This window comes from Bos grunniens, chromosome X, assembly GCF_055505025.1.
Source record: "Bos grunniens cultivar Pamir isolate PY7600 chromosome X, Bosgru_T2T1.0, whole genome shotgun sequence".
Lineage (NCBI taxonomy): Eukaryota > Metazoa > Chordata > Mammalia > Artiodactyla > Bovidae > Bos > Bos grunniens.
Window position 1 is genome coordinate 40,342,501 of NC_141194.1, and position 20,035 is coordinate 40,362,535.

Sequence of the window (20,035 nt, forward strand, 5' to 3'; positions counted from 1 at the left end):
TTTCTCCAGATCTAGGAGTGGGATTGCTGGGTCATATGGTAGCTCTATATTTTAGTTTTTTTTGGAACCTCCATACTGTTCTATATAGTTTGCCTTTATTTTATGATAGATAATTATACTGGGTTTAGAATTCTAAGTTGAGAGGTTTTTTTCCCCCCAGTACTTTAAAATTATTGTTTTCTTGATTATACTTTCTCATAAGAGATCTGATACCACTCTTATCTTTGTCCCCCTGTATGTAACATTTCCTTTTTATCTCTGTTTTTAAGATCTTCCTGTTTATCACAGGTTCTAAGCAGTTTGATTATGATGTACTTTGGTGTTGTTTTCTTCATGTGTCTTGTGCTTGGGGTTCACTGTGGTTCTTGTATCTGCAGATTTATAGTTTTCATCAAATTTGGAATGTTTTCAGCCATTATTTCTTCAAAAACACTTTGTTTCTTCCTCACCCTCTTCTCCCTCATAGATTCCAATGAACCAAGTATTAGTTTGCTTGAAATTGTGCCACAGCTCAGTGATATTCTTTTCATTTCTCAAAATTCTTTTTTCTTTCTGTGTTTTGTTTTGGGTAGTTTCTATTGCTATGTCTTTTGAGTTCATGAATCTATTCTTCTGAAATGTCTAAACTGCCATTAATCCCATAGTGCAATTTTCCTGCTAATTCAAATAGTGCTGTCAGTTATTTTTTTATTTCTATATTCTTAAGCTTTGTCCTGGGATGTAGTTCAGTTATTTGGAAAGAGTGATCCTTTGGGCCTTGCTTTCAGGATTTGTTAAGGCGGGTCTGGAGCAATTCTCTGTCTAGGGCTAATAATTCCTCATTACTGAGGCAAGACCTTCCTAAGCACTCTACACAACGCCCCTTGAATTGGTTTTTCTAGTCTGGGAGGTGGGGACAGACAGTGAGTGTTGGGCACTGTTCCCTCTCATCCTTTTTGGATGGCCTTTCCTTGGCTCTGAGTAGGTTCCTGTCATAAACGTGCAGATCATTATTCAGATAAATACACGAGGGGGACCCTCTAGAGTTTTGTCTCTGTGCAGCTCTCTCCACTTCAGCACTCTGTCCTATGAATGTTATTGCTTTGGTCTTCCCAGGCCCTCAGCTCTGTGTCCTCAGGGAGTCTGATCTGCCTCAGTTCCCCTTCACCATGCTGTGGCCTGGAAACTCTCTCATGTCAGTAAGGTGGGACGATCACTGGGCTTGTTTGCTTCCTGTTTCTTAGGGATCACTGTTCTTTGCTGCCAGATGCCCAATATCTTGAAAACAGTTCTTTTATCGTTGTGTGTGTTCTTTTTGTTGTTGTTGTTGTTTCAGGTGAGAAAGTAAATCTGTTCGCTGTTATTCCACCTTGGTTGGAAGTGGAACCTCTGTATACTTAATGCCAGAATACTATTCTATGGAATAGATGACAACTTTTTGTTTTTAATTACAAGCCTTCTGGACTGGTCTTAAAAAATATTTATTTATTTCTTGGCTGTGCTGGGTCTTCATTGCCACAGGCAGGCTTTCTCTAGCTGTGGCGAGTGGGGATGAGACTTTAGATGTGGTGTGTGGGCTTCTCATTGCGGTGGCTTCTCTTATTGTGCAGCGCAGGCTTTACAGTGTGGGGCTTCAGCAGTTGTGGCTCGCGGGCTCTCGAGTGCGGGCTCAGTAGTTGGGTGCATGGACTTAGTTGCCCCATGGCGTGTGGAATATTCCTGGATCAGGGATCAAACCCATGTCCCCTGCATTGGCAGGCAGATTCCCAACCACTGGACCACTGGGGAAGTCCGATTACAACTCTTACTTTCCAGTTATTCACCATTATAAGACAAGCTTTCATAAACATATCTTTGTACTAGACTTGGTTGTTTCTAAGAATCACATGGAGACCTTTTAGATAATACTGATTTCTAATTTCACTCTTTTGATTAGTCTGGAATAGAGCCCAGATCTATATTTTTAACAAGCTCCCTCAGTGAAAACTGATCTTGAATTTGAGATGATTGGGGGTAGCAGGACTCTGTCTTATTTTCTTCACCGGAAAATAACAGTTAGAAAGTTCCATGAAAATATTTGAGACTTTATAATCTAGACCCTACCTGAATTTGTACAATTCTACAACATATAACTTTGCACAGTTCCTATTTTGTGGTTCTTAGAAATGGTAAGCAAGCAATTAAAAATAAACTGGTTTCCCAAATGTTTCTAGTCCCACATTCAACTGTACTGCTCAAGTTTCATTTCCAACTTGTACATTCAATCAGCACATATGGTTACCAAGAGAGGTGCTCCTGGAAAAATGCTGTAAATTAATGTGTAAGTCAAATCTAATTTCATAAGGGAAATGACAGTACAATGAGGATTCCATTCTTGAAATTGCCGAATTAGCATATTCATTCAACCAATATTACTGTGAACCTGTTATATGGCAGATACTCTGCTAGGCATGGAAGTGAATGAGACAGACAAAAAAAAGTAGGTAGCCCTATGGAAACTGAGCTCCAGGAAGGGGCAATGTCTTGTCCACCACTACGTCACTGGCATGCAGTCATCTGCACATCGTTGTTGTTCAGCCGCTCAGTCATCTCTGACTCTTTGCAACCTCTTTGTCTCCTCTCACGGCTAGGGAAAGTTCACCTCAAATCAACCAAAGTTAATATTTATTATTTTGTCTGCTTCAAACGTTTCTCTGCAGAGAAGAACTGACTCATGTTTTCTCTGTTCACAAGTTCCCAAATTCCAGGGAAAGGCTTGGCCCAGCTACTGCTGAACCTAGCCCAGCTTGCTATAAACTCCTGGCTTTTCCTTGTTTACATAAGCCTCTTCCCAATTGTCTACACTATTTGAAGTTCAGTGTTTAACACATGCAACTATGGGAGTTTCCCAATCAACAGAGAAATAATTCAAAGTGTGATGTTAAAAATGGGAAAACAAGGGTGTAATGTGAATATATCACCCTTGGGGGATGGACCTAGCATACCTAATTGGATATATTTTAGAAGGTCCAAAAAGCAAAAGAAATCAGACAAGTATATGCTGCATGATACTATAATGTTTTTTAACAGGACAAAGAAGCAAATGAAGTTGTATTAAATGTAAAACTATAGAAAACTATATTCCTGAAAATATATTTCAGATAAAATAATTTCCATTTTTATGGCAACCAATTAAAGGGAGAAGAACTACACACCTTCACTAGGATCATAGAAGATGGAAGAGAGAAGGGCTTCTTTAAGGAGACTTTTGGGGAAGACTCAAGGCTATTTTACGCTTGCTGAAAAGTGTAATTCAGGGGTACAGATTTATGCTTTCACTCAGTCTATGTTTCTAATGTAGTTAATCTTCATATGGAACATCAAGCAACTGTCATTGAATTGCTTTAGAACGTGACGATCACAAGACACTTCTGGGCCTCCTCCTCCTTTTTTTTTTTAAAGTCTTTATTGAATCCATTACAATATTGCTCCTGTTTTATGTTTTGTTTTTTTTGGCCATGAGGCATGTGGGATCCCAGCTCCCAGACCAGGGATCGAACCTGCACCCTTTCTATTAGAAGGCGAAGACTTAACCACTGGACCACCAGGGAAATCCCTGGGCCTTTCTTGTGGTGCCTTCCACTTTCCTATCTACTCTGATTGGCTGAACATCACCTCTTCTCGTGCTTCTCTGACACAGTCTTTCCTCCCCTATAGTTCTGTCATAATCACACCTGTTAAACAAACTGTGCTAAAGTGCATATCTACTTGTTTAATGTAGGGGGCCCTGGGACTTTCCTGGTGGTCCAGTGGTTAAGTCTCTGTGCCTCCTGGGTATGGGGGACAGGTTCTGTCCTTGGCTGGGGAACTAACAGCCTGCATGCTGCACAGTGTGGCCAAAAAAAGAGTAGGTAGCCCTATGGAAACTGAGCTCCAGGAAAGGGCAATGTCTTGTCTGCCACTACATCACTGGCATGCAGTCATCTGCACATTGTTGGTCAGCCGCTCAGTCTTCTCTGACTCTTTGCAACCCCATGGACTGCAGCACACCAGGCTTGCCTGTCCTTCACTATCTCACAGAGTTTGCTCAAACTCATGTCCATTGAATTGATGATGCCATCCAATCATCTCATTCTCTGCCACACCCTTCTCCTCCTGCTCTCAATCTTTCCCAGCACCAGGGTCTTTTCTGCACATAGTGGGTACTTAAAAACATTTGCTAAATGAGTGAATGAATATATGAAATGAATGAAGGAAGTGTTAGACTTTGAGAGCTGGGTAGGATCTGGGTAGGTAGAAATCAAGCACACTTTTGATCATACTTGCTAAGAAAAGTATGAGCAAAACGAGGTCTCCACCGACATGAAGTGATTTGCCTGAGGGACCCAAAGCTGCTACTGCCTGGGCTGTTAAGTCAAAGAGTTGCTTGGTGAGCACCAGAGGGGTGAGGTGACTTCATGTCCCATGTCTGCTGTAAGTGCTGAGATAATACAGTCTAACTGGCAAAGAACAGTAAGTGAGAATTACAACCTGAATGTCTAGGGTTGAGGGCTTTCTGGAAACTGCCATCATAGGATCACTGCTCTGTAATTCTTCCTTTAACCTGGAAAGCAACTGGGCAACATTCTTAAGTAATCTGTTTTCCTATATCCCAGGATCCCTTTTCTATGTTCTGAGGAGCAGATACGAATACATACGTTTGAATGTTTTCCTTTTTCCTAAAGAAATCATTCCTCCTAAAAACTGGAACTCTCCCAATATTCCCTGTCTCAGTGGGTAGCATCACTGTTCACCTGGCTGTGAAAAACCTAAAGCTTAAGGTCACACTAGACACTTGTGTCTGCCTCAGTCCCCATCAACAATCCATTCTCAAGGTCTCCTGAATTACTCTCTTATTGAATCTATTCCCTTCTTTCCACTCGACATCCATCCCTGTAGTTCAGAGCTCCATCATCTCTCCCATGTATTACTGCAGTTACAGTCTCTTAACTGGTCTCCCCCTAGCCACTCTTGTCCCCCTCTAATCCATCTTCCAGAGTGCTTATTTCTAAAATGAAAATCTGATTTTATCTCCCTGCTTAAAACTCTTTAATAGCCTCTCACTATTTTTAAAATAGATAACAAAATCAATACTTATGAGGCCCTCTTCTGACACACATCTTGTTTTCTACAGTCCAGCTGTGGTGCCTTCTTTCCATTTTGAAACTGGGCTAAGAGACTTTTCACTAGCAGGTTTCTGCATATGCTACTTGGTTTGGCTGGATGGTCTCCCCTCTCACTGCCCCCTCTGTGCAGTTAACATCAAGGAGCCTTTCCTTGATCTTCCCAGTCTATGAAAATTCTATGAGGATGAAGCAGGGTTTAGCATCAGTTCTATTCCAATGCTACACCTAAGAACTGAGAAGGTGAATTCATACTAAACAGGTAGGTGTTAATGGAAGGAACTTTAACAATGGCACTCGATTCTTTGAATGTCTTCCCAATTAGTCTTCCTCTAATTTTGTTGAGGGCAAAAGATCTGGACACCACTCGACTTGTAAAAGGAACTTTAGACGTTCACCTTTTCAACACCAATTCCAGTATTTCACATTGGACCCTGTCCCTGCTATCCCAGAGGTCTTTACACGCTAGACTAATATATTAGGTCTGTCTTTTCTTTGTTGATGTTGAAGAGCAACTGTGAAAGGAGAGGTGAGAAGGAAAGCCAACATACCTTAGGCACGGTGTCAGGCAGGACAATTTTAGGTGGGGGTAGTGGGGGCGGGGGTATGGTGGTGGCCTTGAAATGAGGATCTGGAAACTGATTTCTTGAAAACTCTCCACACCCTCCTTTCCTCCCCACCTCTAGTAGTATAGGTTGAAGGTAGGTGCTCGAACTCATGCTGGGATTTTATGAGAATACAGGAGATTTTTTTTCCCCTACTTACCATTGGTTCATCTGTGTTCTTTTGGAACTGGACCAGGCGAACTCTGGTCACGTTCTCCATATCCATGTCTCCGTTTGCACTTTCTGGAGAATCACCATTTAAATAGGGAGAAGTGGGAGGAGGTGTAACCCTCAATGCTTCATCACTGTAAACTTCATGAGCCACTACATCGTGAGTCTGAAGTAAGGCCTGATATTTTATGAGGGAAATAAAATATTAATAATAGAACTGTTTCAGTAGGAGTCTATTACATAAACACATAAAATTATTCTTTGCCTCTCAAAGGTATCTCTCATCTAAAGAGAATTCACAGCACATTACACCTAGATAGAGCCATGCCATAATTTCTCTCTGACACGTAATCATGACAGATGCAGCTTCCCAGGTGGCCCTAGTGGTGAAGAACCCGCTTGCCAAAGCAGGAGACATAAGAGGCAGGGATTCGTTTTCTGGATCGAGAAGATGCCCTGGAGGAGAGCATGGCAATCCGCTCTCGTATTCTTGCCTGGAGAATCCTAAAGACAGAGCAGCCTGGCGGGCCACAGTCTCTTGGGTCGTCAAGAGTTGGACATGACTGAAGCAGCTGAGCATGCACAATCATGATAGATGGAGTTTTAAAAATGAAGGAACAAATGAAAGAATGGGTGAGCCAATCAATGAATGGATGTGTTTGTTCATTATCTGGGTAAGAGGTGTTGTCTGATGCTCTAAAAAATTGTCCAACTAACTTGCTCAATTAAAGGCTGACATAACACAATTTGAAATAATTGAGCAGAAAGAATCTTTTGTACATAGAGCTGGCAAATTTGTGCTGGGGCTTAAAATGAAAACAAATTTAAAAATAAACAGTGCAATAATTGGTGCCTTGAGCAAATATCCTTTACCAGTGGTATTAACAATAACTGCTACATAATGCAAAGGATAATTTATAATGTATGACTTAGTGAAAGAAAAAAAACCACACACAAACATATCTGAAAAAATGTAATTTCCCCAAATATCACATGATATGGAGCTCAAAATCTTAAACCTAGTTACTGTTTTTGCTCATTTCTACTTTTTGGAGCACTAAACAAAAAATCAGCTGACAGTTATTATCATGACTTCTTTTTGCAAAGCCCATTAACAAAGAAAAAGTGATTTCTTTGTGTTGATATCTTCGTATGTCCTCGTGGTGAAACTGGGTAACAAATATCATTTTGTTTCCCTGAAAAGGCTATTCTTCCACTTACTGTACATTTCATGCCATCATAAGAAAGTTTTTAATAAGAATAAATATTTTAACATTTCTACTTCAAAGAGAATTTTACAGCTGAGATCAACATATTTGGCACTTTATATATTGTATTTTCTTGTGAGCTAACTATAAATTCAGTTCTTTTTTAATCTGTGATCTGTAGGGTAATGAAATATCTGAGATAATGAAACATAATTAAAATTGCCTTAACAGCATAACCTGTAACATCTCAAGTTATTTAATTAAAAGATTTACCAAAGTCATGACTCGGCTATTTTCACTTTTCAGTTATATATACGAGGCAAAAATAAGGTAACAATGTGGTAAAATCATAAAGATGATGGCGTTGATTAGTCATCAATAGAGCGTATGCTCTGTTCAATACCCATCTGAATTTATAATAGAAATGGCAGATATTTGCAAGATCTCAGAGGGCTGGTATAGGCACTGAGGGGCAGTAAGTAGCACAGCTTGAAAGCCAGCCTCCACAATGGCCCTGGGGACCTGGGCTTCCTGACCTGTGTCCTGGCTACACCCAACATGAGTACCCCTGGCCAAAGTGGTGGTGGCTGTGCTATGTGGGGAAATCCTTCTTTGGCTGGTTTAATTATAGCCTCTTTAGAGACTAAGATTTAAGGCAGAAAGCAAAAATTAATTATAGGTGAACTGAAAAACTTCGTCTGTTAAAATTAGGTTCAATGTATTAATTATGGGGCTTCCCAGGTGGCGCTTGTGGTAAAGAACCCGCCTGCCAATGTAAGAGACATAAGAGATGCGGGTTCTATCCCTGGGTTGGGAAGATCCCCTGGAGGAGGGAATGGCTACCCACTCCAGTATTCTTGCTTGGAGAATTCCATGAACAGAGGAGTATGGCGGGCTACAGTCCATAGAGTTGCAAAGAGTTGGATACGACTGAAGCAACTTAGGACGCATGCATTAATTATAGATGTGTTTTCTATAAACAGTGAATTTTTAAAAATATGCTTTGTATGACTGGAGGATATATGCCCAGGTAAACAGAGAACCAAGTTTCATTAGGAAAATGTCAATTACATGGGTTGGAGAAAGTGTTTATACTGTTTTTTGCAAATGGTTTCTATCCATCCTTTTAAATTATATAAGCAAACACTTGTATTAATGTTTTATGTATAAGGAAGGATAAGGCCACAATCACAAAAATACCAAAATTGAACCATAAGAGAAAAATCCTTAAATTATATCACCAAATGAGGTCATACTTGATACTAACTTTTATTTGCTACTATAAAAGACTGCTACCACAAAATGAAACTTTTATCCAACACATACACAAACAAAAATAAGGGGCCACTTACAGATTGTTAAAAAAGTCATTAAAAGAGTATGCCAAATAAAAAATAGAGTTTGAATATTTTTTTTCAAGTATGTTATGTGGTGATTCAACAATTGTTACTAAGCTGAAATAGCTATTATATTTAATTACATAAGAAGAATCATGAAAAAGGAAAAAAACAATTTTTTGTTTTGTATGTAAAAGGGACATGGACAAGACAACTAAGAACTTCAGACTAGAGTGGGAAAAATTCATTTAAAATTTATAGGAAAAAAGAAATTTTAGGTTTGAAAGTAGTTCTTCAGGCTTCTTAATTACAAATCATAAAATTTATCACTTAATAATGAAACTTTCAAGTCAACCTAAGGTGATTATAACCACCTTGTTTTTATTGAGAAAGTAAGATACCAATTTCAAAAAATAGGATTTAGGACAGAAAATTTTAAAGGAAAAAAATCAAAGCATAGACATTCAATTCTGTTTATTGTCTTTATCCTTAATGTTTTATATTTTACAAATGCAATAAGCAAAGGATCTGTTCTCTTAAAAGAAAAGTCTTTAAAATGGAATAACTGAAAAAGGATAGTGTGCTAATATTTTTTATCATGACCTCTAGAGTACAGAGTTTAAAAAATCATTTAAACCTATACTCTCTTCTTTTAATTACTGTAAAAAATTTAAGTATCTGTATTTTTAAATGTAAGGTAACCCAACATTAAATCCTCATGTTTTAATGATCAGAAAGCAAAGAAAAAGTCAAATAATTGAAGAAATAAGTACAAAATTATATGCTAAGAACAACTCCCAAACTTTGGTATAATAAAAATTATAAATTAAAATTTTTCCTTTATTAATATTTCTTTAACAATACCAAAAATTTGAAATCATGATCTTAAAATGTTTTTAAAATAGAAAGCTATAGCATTTAAAAGTTTAACATAGTATATACAGCTCAGAATTATACCTCCCACATAGGACATTATCCAAACATATGCTTATTTGGGAATGCCCACTGAGTTCAAATTAAGTTTATAGGAAAATCAATCCTTGTTACAAGTCATTTAAGAGCACAGCCTTTGGAGCCAGAAAGATCTGGGTTTTGAACCTCCATAAGGCCACTTACTAGGTAGGTGACCTAAAGCAAGCCTCTTAGCCTTTCTAGGATACAGTTTCCTCTCTGAACTTAAAATGGAGTTAATTACATTACCTCACATCTCAGCCATCAGCAAGTCCGTGTTCAACCACCTCTAAAGCAGAATCCCAATCTGCTCATTTTCCATCAGCCCCATCCTTCTCCAAGCCTCTACCACCTCACAGAAGCCTCCTAATTGGTCTCCCTCTCTTAAGTCTTATCCTCACCACAGTCCATTCTCTACACAAGAGCTCCAGCAATCTCTAAAAAAGTACAGGTCTAACAATATTTTCTTGCTTGCAGTCACTGTCACCTGTGCAATCAGGAGAAAATCCAGATTCCTTACCATGGCCCCAAAGGCCCTTTGTGGTCTGGCCTCTGCCACCCTTGCCAGGTCTTCTTGTTTGCCAGCTCAACTCTCCCCTTTGTTTACTATATCCCAGCCACAATGGCCTTTCTTCTGTACTCTGACTCTACGAAGCTCTTTCTTGCCTCTGGGCCTTTGCATTTGCTCGTCCCCATGGTTGAACATTCAGAAAGCTGATTCTTTCATAAAACAAGTCTCAGCCCACATGTTAACTCCTCAGAGGGCCTTTGTCCTGACCCTCTGAAATAGCTTCTCCTTTACTATCATCTCTGCCCCACTGTCCTGTCTTTTTTTCATAGTTACCACGATACGAACTTATCTTGCTTGTTTACTGGCTTACTGTCTGTCTCTAGTTCACCTATCCACGCCTCACCTAGAATGGAACTTCATTGATCCTACTCACCACTACCCTTAGTGCCCAGCATGGTGTCTGGTATACAGTAGGCATTTACATATTTGATGAGTAAATGAAAATGTCTTTTAAGCACCTAGCTGGGTGTTCAGAAATTACAAGTGAAAGTGAAAGTCGCTCAGTTGTGTCCAACTCTTTGTGACCCCATGGACTATATAGTCCATGGAATTCTCCAAGTCAGAATACTGGAGTAGGTAGCCTTTCCCTTCTCCAGGGAATCTTCCCAACCCAGGGATCGAATCCAGGTCTCCCACATTGCAGACAGATTCTTTACCAGCTGAGCCACCAGGGAAGCCCAAGAATACTGGAGTGGGTAGCTTATCCCTTCTCCAGCAGATCTTCCTGAGCCAGGAAATTACAAGAACTATTTATTATTTCTGAAAATGCTTACTAATAGCAATGCACATATTAATTTCTCTCTGATGTCAGAAAAGCAAAATAAACCAAAGCTTCGAAGTTAGGTAAGTTGTGAGAGATGGGGCTGTCTTAGCTTTAATGGTTTTGAAAAACAAACAAACAAACCTTAACCTTAAAAAAATGATTTTATTTGGGTATATATTATTTTCTTTTATTTAGCTTACTTCGAATCTGAAAGATCTACTGATCTCAATGGTCCTACATCATTCTCGGAATTGAGCTGAGGGTTACTTATCAATTAATAGATAGACCCATCTGTCCAGAATGTACAGGCTTCTATCTGCGGAAAACACACTGCACAGAACAGTCAGTTGACTAACTTATCTCCAAATGGGCAAGTTGCTAATCTATTCAGTGTTTTACTGAGTACTGTGCCCTAGACATGACAGATACTATGGAGTAACTAATAATATTCATTAGCTAACAATTATTAGGCATTAAGGATATATCAGACACTGTGCAAAGCACAGTAGATGTATCATCCACTTAATTCTTATTCCAACTCCATGAGGTTGGCAAATAGCATCTTTATAATTTGATATTATCTGGTATTATAATCTTAACACTCTGACATATGGCTGAAAGCACATTTGATGAAGATGGCTGTATTTCATAAGAATTAGTAAAACCCTCTTTTGAAAGTGAGGTTTTATTTCTACAGAAGTTTAACTGTTACTCACCATGAAATGAGGTTGTGTTAAAATACGCTTTAATTCCTTTGCATCGTTATTCTCAGGGTAACATGAAATTTCTTCCAATACCTAAAAAAACAAGCAAGATATAAAATAGTATGAAAATATAAAATTCTTTTTAAATGAAAAAGTATGAATGGATTTTTATGGCAGACAAAATAATTATTCTGGAAAAAAATTCATCATTTTATTCAAAGGTATTAATACAAAAGAACTACATTGGTGGTAATAAAAAATAAAAAAAAATTGCTGTAATAGTCTCTGCCTTCATTACCCAACTATAACTCGAAAGATTATTGAAAAATACAAAACAAAATGACAACTCTGTAATACATATTTATTACAGGCCTAGGTAACTTAATTAAACTTAATGGGAAAATGTCTCCGCAAATCTTTTTCCAAACTTACCATCAAGATGAATCTGTAGTACAAGTTGATAACAGATTTCTTTTATAATTAACAAAACTGTCCATTCCTTTCAGAAAGATTAAAATTGCAAAGGCTCAAACAAAAATAAAGAAGAGAAACACAAATATTTTCCCTTGTAGCCTGACAGAATCAATGTTATTCTCCACACTCATCTCCTCACATAGATAAAACCACGTCTTGGCAATGGTTCCCAGAATTAATTGCCAGGGCATGAAAGGGTTCCCAGTGGGCTCAGTGTTAAAGAATCAACCTGTCAATGCAGGAGACCCAGGTTTGATCCCTGGGTTGAAAAGGTCCCCTGGAGAAGGGAACAGCTACCCACTCCAGTATTCTTGCCTGGGAAATCCTATGGACAGAGAACCCTGGCAGGCTACAGTCTGTAGCGTAGCAGATTTGGATCTGACTGAACAACTAAACCACCACCACTAGTTGAAAAACAAAAGAAACAATCAAAAACTTTCCTCTTTTCACTCACATTTTCTTCACTAATTAGTTGCTAACATTTTCTCTGTACAGGTTTAAATGGTTGTTTTCAAATGAAATTGTTCTTCAAAAGTTATCCCTTACCACTAGAATGGAGTTTGTGACACGAGCCCCAGGGAAGTCCTCTGTTCCTTTTCAGAGTAAACCTATTACTGCAGTTCTAACTGTAGATAGTTGGATTCAGAGTGGTTATAATTCTGTGTACTCAATTCTAAAAGTCAAGCTGATCAAGGATTGCTTGAGCAGTATTGGCTGTCAGGGGCATGCAAGTCATGTACCCACCAGGAGTCTCTTGACTTGCCTTTGAGAATCCTACAAGTGGAGCAGGAAGGGATGTTTTGAGGTCACTTAGCCTAAAGATTGGAGAAGGCAATGGCACCCCACTCCAGTACTCTTGCCTGGAAAATCCCATGGATGGAGGAGCCTGGTAGGCTGCAGTCCATGGGGTCGCTAAGAGTTGGACACGACTGAGCGACTTCACTTTCACTTTTCACTTTCACTTTTCACTTTCATGCATTGGAGAAGGAAATGGCAACCCACTCCAGTGTTCTTGCCTGGAGAATCCCAGGGACGGCGGGGCCTGGTGGGCTGCCGTCTATGGGGTCGCACAGAGTCGGACACGACCGAAGCGACTTAGCAGTAGCAGTAGCAGCCTAAAGATTAGATGTTAGCTAGTACTACTCAATCACCTTCTTAGGTAAGAAAAAACCAACGAAAACTATGAGATTCCTTTCTTATGGAAATGTACTCTTAACTCATGCTGATTAGGCTATTAATTCATATTGTTTAATGATAATAAGCCGATTCTCCTTTGGTGTATTTTATGCTTTGCGTTTTTTACCATTGAAACAAAAGAAGAAACAATATACTCTCTCTGGTTCTCTGTTACTCTCACAGCCTATGATTTTAAGCACTGCAGTGTGGTCTCCTAATTTAGAGAGAGTCTCTTCTGACTGTTGCCACCTCTATTTCCTTGGTCTTGTTTCTCAGTGAATATATATTTTCCAGTACAGGTTTTGTGTTTAAAATCTGATTGGGAAGGAATTAGGTCTTCATATTCTTTCACATAGTAATTTCATTTTATAATAAAAGTAATTTTTTTCAAAGGAAAATATTTCTTTGGATGAAGACTTTTATGACATCAAAAAGTGAAAAGAAATCACTAGGTGTCTAACAATGGAGGCATTGTTATAATTTAGTAATAGCAAAGAAAAAACTATGCCAATATTAGAACTTATTTACAAAGACCAAGTAGAAGCATGGAAAAATGCTTATTATATTATATTAGGTTAAAAGAAAGATTGGGGCTTCCCTGGTGGGTCAGATGGTAAAGAATCTGCTTGCAATGCAGGACACTGGGGTTTGATCCCTGGGTTGGGAAGATCCCCTGGAGAAGGGAATGACTACCCTCTCCAGTATTCTTGCCTGGGAAATCCCATGGACAGAGGAGCCTGGTGGTCTACAGCCCATGGGGTCACAAAGAGTCGGACACGACTGAGTGACTAACACTTTCACTTTTCAACAGAAAGATAAATTTTGATTGTAACTACAAAAAATTTATATGCAAATGATAGTGAATGGAAAAAGGGAAGTGAAAGTGAAAATTACTGTAAGGAGATGGGATTATAGATGAATTTCTACTTTCCAAACTTTCTGCAATATTTTTCTAATGTTGAAAACATGTTAACATGTTTTCTAATGTTTCTATAATAAAAAGTTAAAAGTTTGTGAAAGATGTACATTAACTGGCAATTCATAAAAATGACTTCTCTCTGAAGTTAGCTGCTGTAAATATTTAATTAACTTTCGAATATTACCACCTTAAAAAAAGCAACCCAAATTTTCATAGCACATCTATTTCCACCAAGTGTGGTAAAATAACTTTTTCCTTCTTTTTAAAAAGAGAAGTAAAATCAATATGCTAACCTGTTCAAGTTTACATAGCAGAACCAGAACTAGAAATCTAGGCAACGTTGCTGCTAAGATTTCTTTTTTCTTTTCTGTATGTAAATGCTCAGTGATAAACTTAGAAATACTAAATCTGAGTATAATAGTCTACTGTGACTTCAAGGCAACTGCCTCTTACTGTGTGGCAGAAACATTTTCATTAGGTAGCACATATGAAACCCAAATACATTTACAAAATACTTATCACTTACCTCTTTGGCTCTCTGTACTGCATCACTCGGAGGATTCCTGATTTGCGGTGAAGACTTTGTGTTAATTTTGTCATACAGCTAAAAGCAAAGGAGAATATCCAATCAACATTCATAATTCCTGGCTAAAATTCAAAGCTTCATATTTATTATCTCACGAAACAATATTTTCCCCTTAAAAAGGCATGCTGATGACTGCAGTGGGATGTTCTTCTTAAATCTCTTATTCATTCAAATGAGACTTGTCAGGATGAGTGCTACGTCCATCTTTTAAAAAATCATCAATATTTCAGTAATCACAGCATTTTTTCCCTCTGATAGAAGCGACATTTAATAAGATGAATAGAGAGCAGAAAGAAAGAATGCTTTCTGGCCAAGAAATATCTGAAGGAATTTTCACAGAAATCTAAATCTTGGGAAAGGGCAAACCCAACTCCTTCTAGGAAGGAATGTTCTCATGAAAGGTTTATACTTATTTTACTAGGGCTGTTCATTAACAGTATCAGTGCTGGCATCCTTCAGCAAGAAATTAAGAATACAAACCTTTTTCTGTTTTAACCTGTAAATTCATAGATTACAAGAAGACATTAAAAGAATCGATAATTTAAAAACTCCACAAATCTAAATGATCCAAAATTTAACTTTCTGAAGAAATTTTTTAAGAGAAAAATGTCTATAGTGTAGAAATGCAATTAAAATATTACTTTCTGCCTCGGATGAAACATCTCATTCAACAGTCTGCTCTGAAAAGTGAAAAGCTGAAACTGATCTTGGTTAGTCTGCCACTTCTATTTCCTAACTTCTCTAAAATAGGTGGGGGGTTTTGAAGGATTGGTTTTGTTTTTTTTTTCCTCTCCTACGTGCACCAGTGCCAGTGCAGAGGTCAAATACTGTAAACATTCTCCAGATTACAGTTAGACTTGTTTATACTGATGCAAGATAAAACTTAATGACTTGTAAATATTTGAGCCATACCATACATAAAAATTCCTAATGATTGACAGGCAGATAGATAGGACAAATAAATAAAGCCTAATGATAGCACTGAAAAAGTCAGCATTAAGAAAGTACTACTAAATTAGAGCTTAAATAAATAATGTAAGAAGGCTAGTAAAATATTGGTCTATTTAAAGTATTATATTAACATTTAGAGAACTAGCAATATGTGGCTTATTTATAAAAGTTTGCTCAAATCCCTGTAGCATACATAAGCACAGTCTCTGTCCTCTGAATGACTTCCATCTCTAAAGATTGTGAATTCTGAAATTTGGAACCAGTGAATATTATTTTTCAGTAGAAATAATATTATATACTGTGTTGGTTCCCAGACTAGTCTATAGAGACAAATTAAATACTGTACATCTGCAATAAAAAGTAGGAGGGGAAAAGAACCCAACCCTCCAAAAGTAAGGAATTGTAAGTTAAAAATAAAAAACCACATTTAAAATAGCCAACACTTAAAACTATCACCTGACATGTCATCATATTAATAAGCAAACAAAATGAAAAAATATACATGAATAATGAAAAGATCTTTAAAACTCTTGAATGCTGTTTAAAAACAGACCAAATTTAATTTGAAGCTTTATAAGTTGTCGGCACTGTCATTTATAATTACAATGTCTTTATAATGCCTAATTTTACCACAAAGAGTTTTGCCATTTTCTTGACCAACTGAAAGTCGCTCAGTCGTGTCCAACTCTTTGTGACCCCATGGACTATACAGTCCATGGAATTCTCCAGGCCAGAATACTGGAGTGGGTAGCCTTTCCCTTCTCCAGGGGATCTATCGAACCCAGGTCTCCAGCATTGCGGGAGGATTCTTTACCAGCTGAGCCAGAAGGGAAGCCCAAGAATACTAGAGTGGGTAGCCTATCCCTTCTCCAGTGGATCTTCCCGACCCAGGAATCAAACTGGGGTCTCCTGCACTGCAGGCAAATTCTTTACCAACTGAGCTATCAGGGAAGCCCTGCTTGACCAAGGACTATTGCTAATGTTACTTTCAAAATTTTCAACCATGATTAATTTCTATTTACACATTTAATAAATGCACATTAGTTTTTAACTTACAAAGCAACAAAAACTCCAAGCTCCCAGAATCACTCTGTTACTGGAGGCTTTTTATTTTTGGCTTGGTCTTACAATGTGGTTCCTTAGGTGAGTGAATCTTGAGAACAAAGGCGGGCTCTCTTTGTTTATCACCCACCCTTTGTCGCCTGCCCCCATCTATCAATATACAAAGTATACTTAGAAAGATGGGGTTTGGGGACTTGGCCTGCTGTCTTAGACCTTCAGCTAAAGCCCAGAGCTAAGGCCAGTAGGAAGTAAGTGGTCTGTTAGTAAGCTGCCAGGCCATCCCTCTAGGGCTTGCTGAAATGTAGATAAATTGGTCCTTCCATACTCATCCCAGCACTGTATTTTGCCTGACATGTGGTGTTTGGGGTCCCAAGTGGAAAGAGCCTCTTTCCTGGTTGGAGGCTGCCTGGGACAGTCCTTGATGGCAGGGTGAGGTCAATAGCAGGGCAGCCTGAACTTGGAATGTATGTTGTGGCAAGAATGTGTTTCCCGTGAGTCTGGGAGCTGCCTCAGAATGTAATCTGGCTGGAGCCATCTTGGTGGAAACTCTGACCAAGAGGACCCAGAAGTGCCTGTGGGGTCATGGCTGAAGGCAGGAGCTGAGAGGGTGCTGCTGGGGCCAGCTGCAGAGTACGCCGATGACGCAGAGGCAACCTGGGACTGAGACAAGATCTGGATGCCTGCCATACCCTGGGCGCTAACAGCCAAGAGAGCACTGGCTGCCTGAGGGACATGACTGCAGGACCTGCTGTTTAAGTATTTTTTCTTTTTTCTATGATCAGACTCTTGAGTCCTTTGACATTCAGTAACAGCACCTACTCTGAGACTGTGTACATAATAGATGTTTAATAAATGTTTCTTAAACAAAAAAGGGAGTATTTAACTGGTGTATAGGAACTATAAATGGATATTTAAAAAAAAGAAACAGAGCAGGAATACTTATTTTAACTGCTTTCTTTAGGAACCAGATATCATGGATCATCTTTCTGACTACACAGTTAAAAGCCTTCCCTCAAAATTAAGAAATAAATTTTGACCACATTTAATTCTTTTAATTTTTTTGCTATGTTTCAGGCCTGACTTCAAAAATTTTTCAAGGTAAAAGAGATCTTAGATATTGACATGATTCAACTCCTCCATTTTAAAAAAGAGAGAGCTGACATCCAGTAACATAAAGTGAACACACAGCATCTGGGAGCCAGAGTAGCAGGGAAGAGACCGGCCTCCTGATGTGTGCTGTTCTTTCTCTCATACTACAGTACCATGGCTTGTATTAGAATTCAGTAACACAGTCTCATGCCAGGGAGACACCTTCAGCAAATATTTGGGGAAAGAACTGTAGAAAATGCCATTTATAGGCTGTAGGGAAAAAAAGTAACTAAATATGATTTGTGGAGAAGGCAATGGCACCCCACTCCAGTACTCTTGCCTGGAAAATCCCATGGACGGAGGAGCCTGGTAGGCTGCAGTCCATGGGGTCGCTAAGAGTCAGACACGACTGAGCGACTTCACTTTCACTCATTGGAGAAGGAAATGGCAACCCACTCCAGTGTTCTTGCCTGGAGAATCCCAGGGACGGGGGAGCCTGGTGGGCTTCCGTCTATGGGGTCCCACAGAGTTGGACACAACTGAAGTGACTTAGCAAATATGATTTGAAAGATATTAAGCAATCAACTGCAAGTCTTGCCCTATTAAAGAATGTTTAGAATCCTCATCCTTGCCCGGCCAAACGATGAACATTTCAGTTTTGTGGGCCATATGGACTCTGTCACAACCACTCAACCCTGCTGTGTGTGTGAAGGCAGCCATTAATAGTCCATAAATGAATGGGCATGGCTGGGTTCTCATAAAACTTTATTTACAAAAACAGGTGGCTGGCTGGATTTGGCCTGACAGCTGTAGTTGCCAACACGTGCTCTAGAAGCTCAAATTGAAGGTGAATTGAAATGACAAAATATATTTCTGTTGGTTGTTTGCTTCCCTGCCATCTGAAGACTTCAAGTGTGTTTATAAAGCTGAGGTGTAGAGGGTGAGGCAGAGGGAGGGAAGAATGTTTAATAAACTATTCCTAGACAGAAAACAAGAATGAATGTCTTAGGGTTTTTCTCTTTCTAATGCAATTATAGTTACGCAAGTTCAGCACTTTTTATTAAAATGCACACACGCACACACACAGCCCAAGGCAAAACGAGGAAATGTGAACAGCTGCAAGGGGAACAGACTGTTTCACACTGTGTCACTCCCAGACAGGCCTGCTCACTGCCAGTGTCTGGCACTGGGTCATACACGACCCCACATGGCTGCAAGGACACGCTTCATCTGTCTGTCTTAAGGAGTATAAAAGCACAGTTCCGTTAAGAGGCCACATTCTATATTTGAGATGGGTTGTTTTTGTATAAAAGCAGAATAAAGCTGGTGGTCATACTAAATTGAATTCTGCTGAGATTGTACTTTCAAACATAATGATGGTGAAATAAGTTAATGTCATTTTTTTAATTTACATGCAAAACACTAAATCAAGTTTCTTTTTTGTTTTTTTAACCCTACTCCATGGCACCTCACTGTCTTCTGATTTCTTTCATCAAATAGAAGCTTCTGTTTTGTTCATAGTTTGTACACAGCACTTAGCAGTATCAACATTTAAAATGGAATGGTTAGTGGAGAACCTATAAAATTACTATCACCAGGTTAGATGTCCCACTAACTTACTAGCAGAGAGAAAACCAAACCTTAAGGACCAGAATATACTTTAGATGAGAAAGATTATGACTTTTGCAACTAGGCTATAGATGTGAGCCAAATAATGAATGAATGGGTTTGTAGAGTTGATGGAACACAAAAGTTCATTAAGCTACCACCATCTTACCACCTAAATCAAAGATATCAAGGAGAGTCCCCGCTGGAAAAGAATTAAAGTTTTCAAGAGTCAAATATTTAGCTGCAAAGTATGCAAAGAAATGTGTCTGTAATGCTAGTAAAAAGATAATAACAGTGTTCACAAGTTTATACTGCACAACGATAATGGGAATTTAAATGACTTGCTCTGGAAACAGACTATCATATTAAGAATTTCTTTACAGTTGCTGTGAAGAAGCTAGGTGATTAGGAACAAAGTTCCAATGTCGCATCCTTTCAAGGAACCCAGCAGATCAGCCATTGATATCCAACAGTATTTTAAAAAATACATTTGAGAACTGGAAAAATGTTAGGGAAAGGTGATTTAATACTAAAATATAAGGAACTGATATTCAACTACTGTGCTGGAGGTGGTCTTCTGAAGCTAGAAATCAGAGAACATCTGAGCTCTAAAGAACTACTTTTCTTGCTCAAGTTTATGTATCAACTCACTGTCTTTAGGTTAAAAATATAAAAATGTCCTCTCAAAGATCTTTAATGTCATTAAACACGACACAGTCACAAAATAAAAAGACAACCTA

The 20,035-nt window shown here is 38.6% G+C and overlaps 1 protein-coding gene across 12 annotated transcripts in view; it reads right to left on the reverse strand.

The window, feature by feature from the left end:
• CASK (calcium/calmodulin dependent serine protein kinase) overlaps positions 1 to 20,035 on the reverse strand; it is a 377,321-nt gene that overhangs the window by 55,343 nt on the left and 301,943 nt on the right. For 8 of the 12 annotated variants that reach the window (XM_086387080.1, XM_086387078.1, XM_086387076.1 and 5 more), the window contains exons 12-14: positions 14,526 to 14,603; positions 11,443 to 11,523; positions 5,886 to 6,074 (exon numbers count right to left, since the gene is read on the reverse strand). In XM_086387080.1, coding sequence (XP_086243206.1) covers positions 5,886 to 6,074; positions 11,443 to 11,523; positions 14,526 to 14,603 — 348 coding nt within the window. Of the gene's footprint in view, positions 1 to 5,885; positions 6,075 to 11,442; positions 11,524 to 14,525; positions 14,604 to 15,226; positions 15,329 to 20,035 lie in introns of those variants that run through there. The other 4 variants (XM_086387083.1, XM_086387082.1, XM_086387084.1 and 1 more) reach the window with 3 other exon arrangements.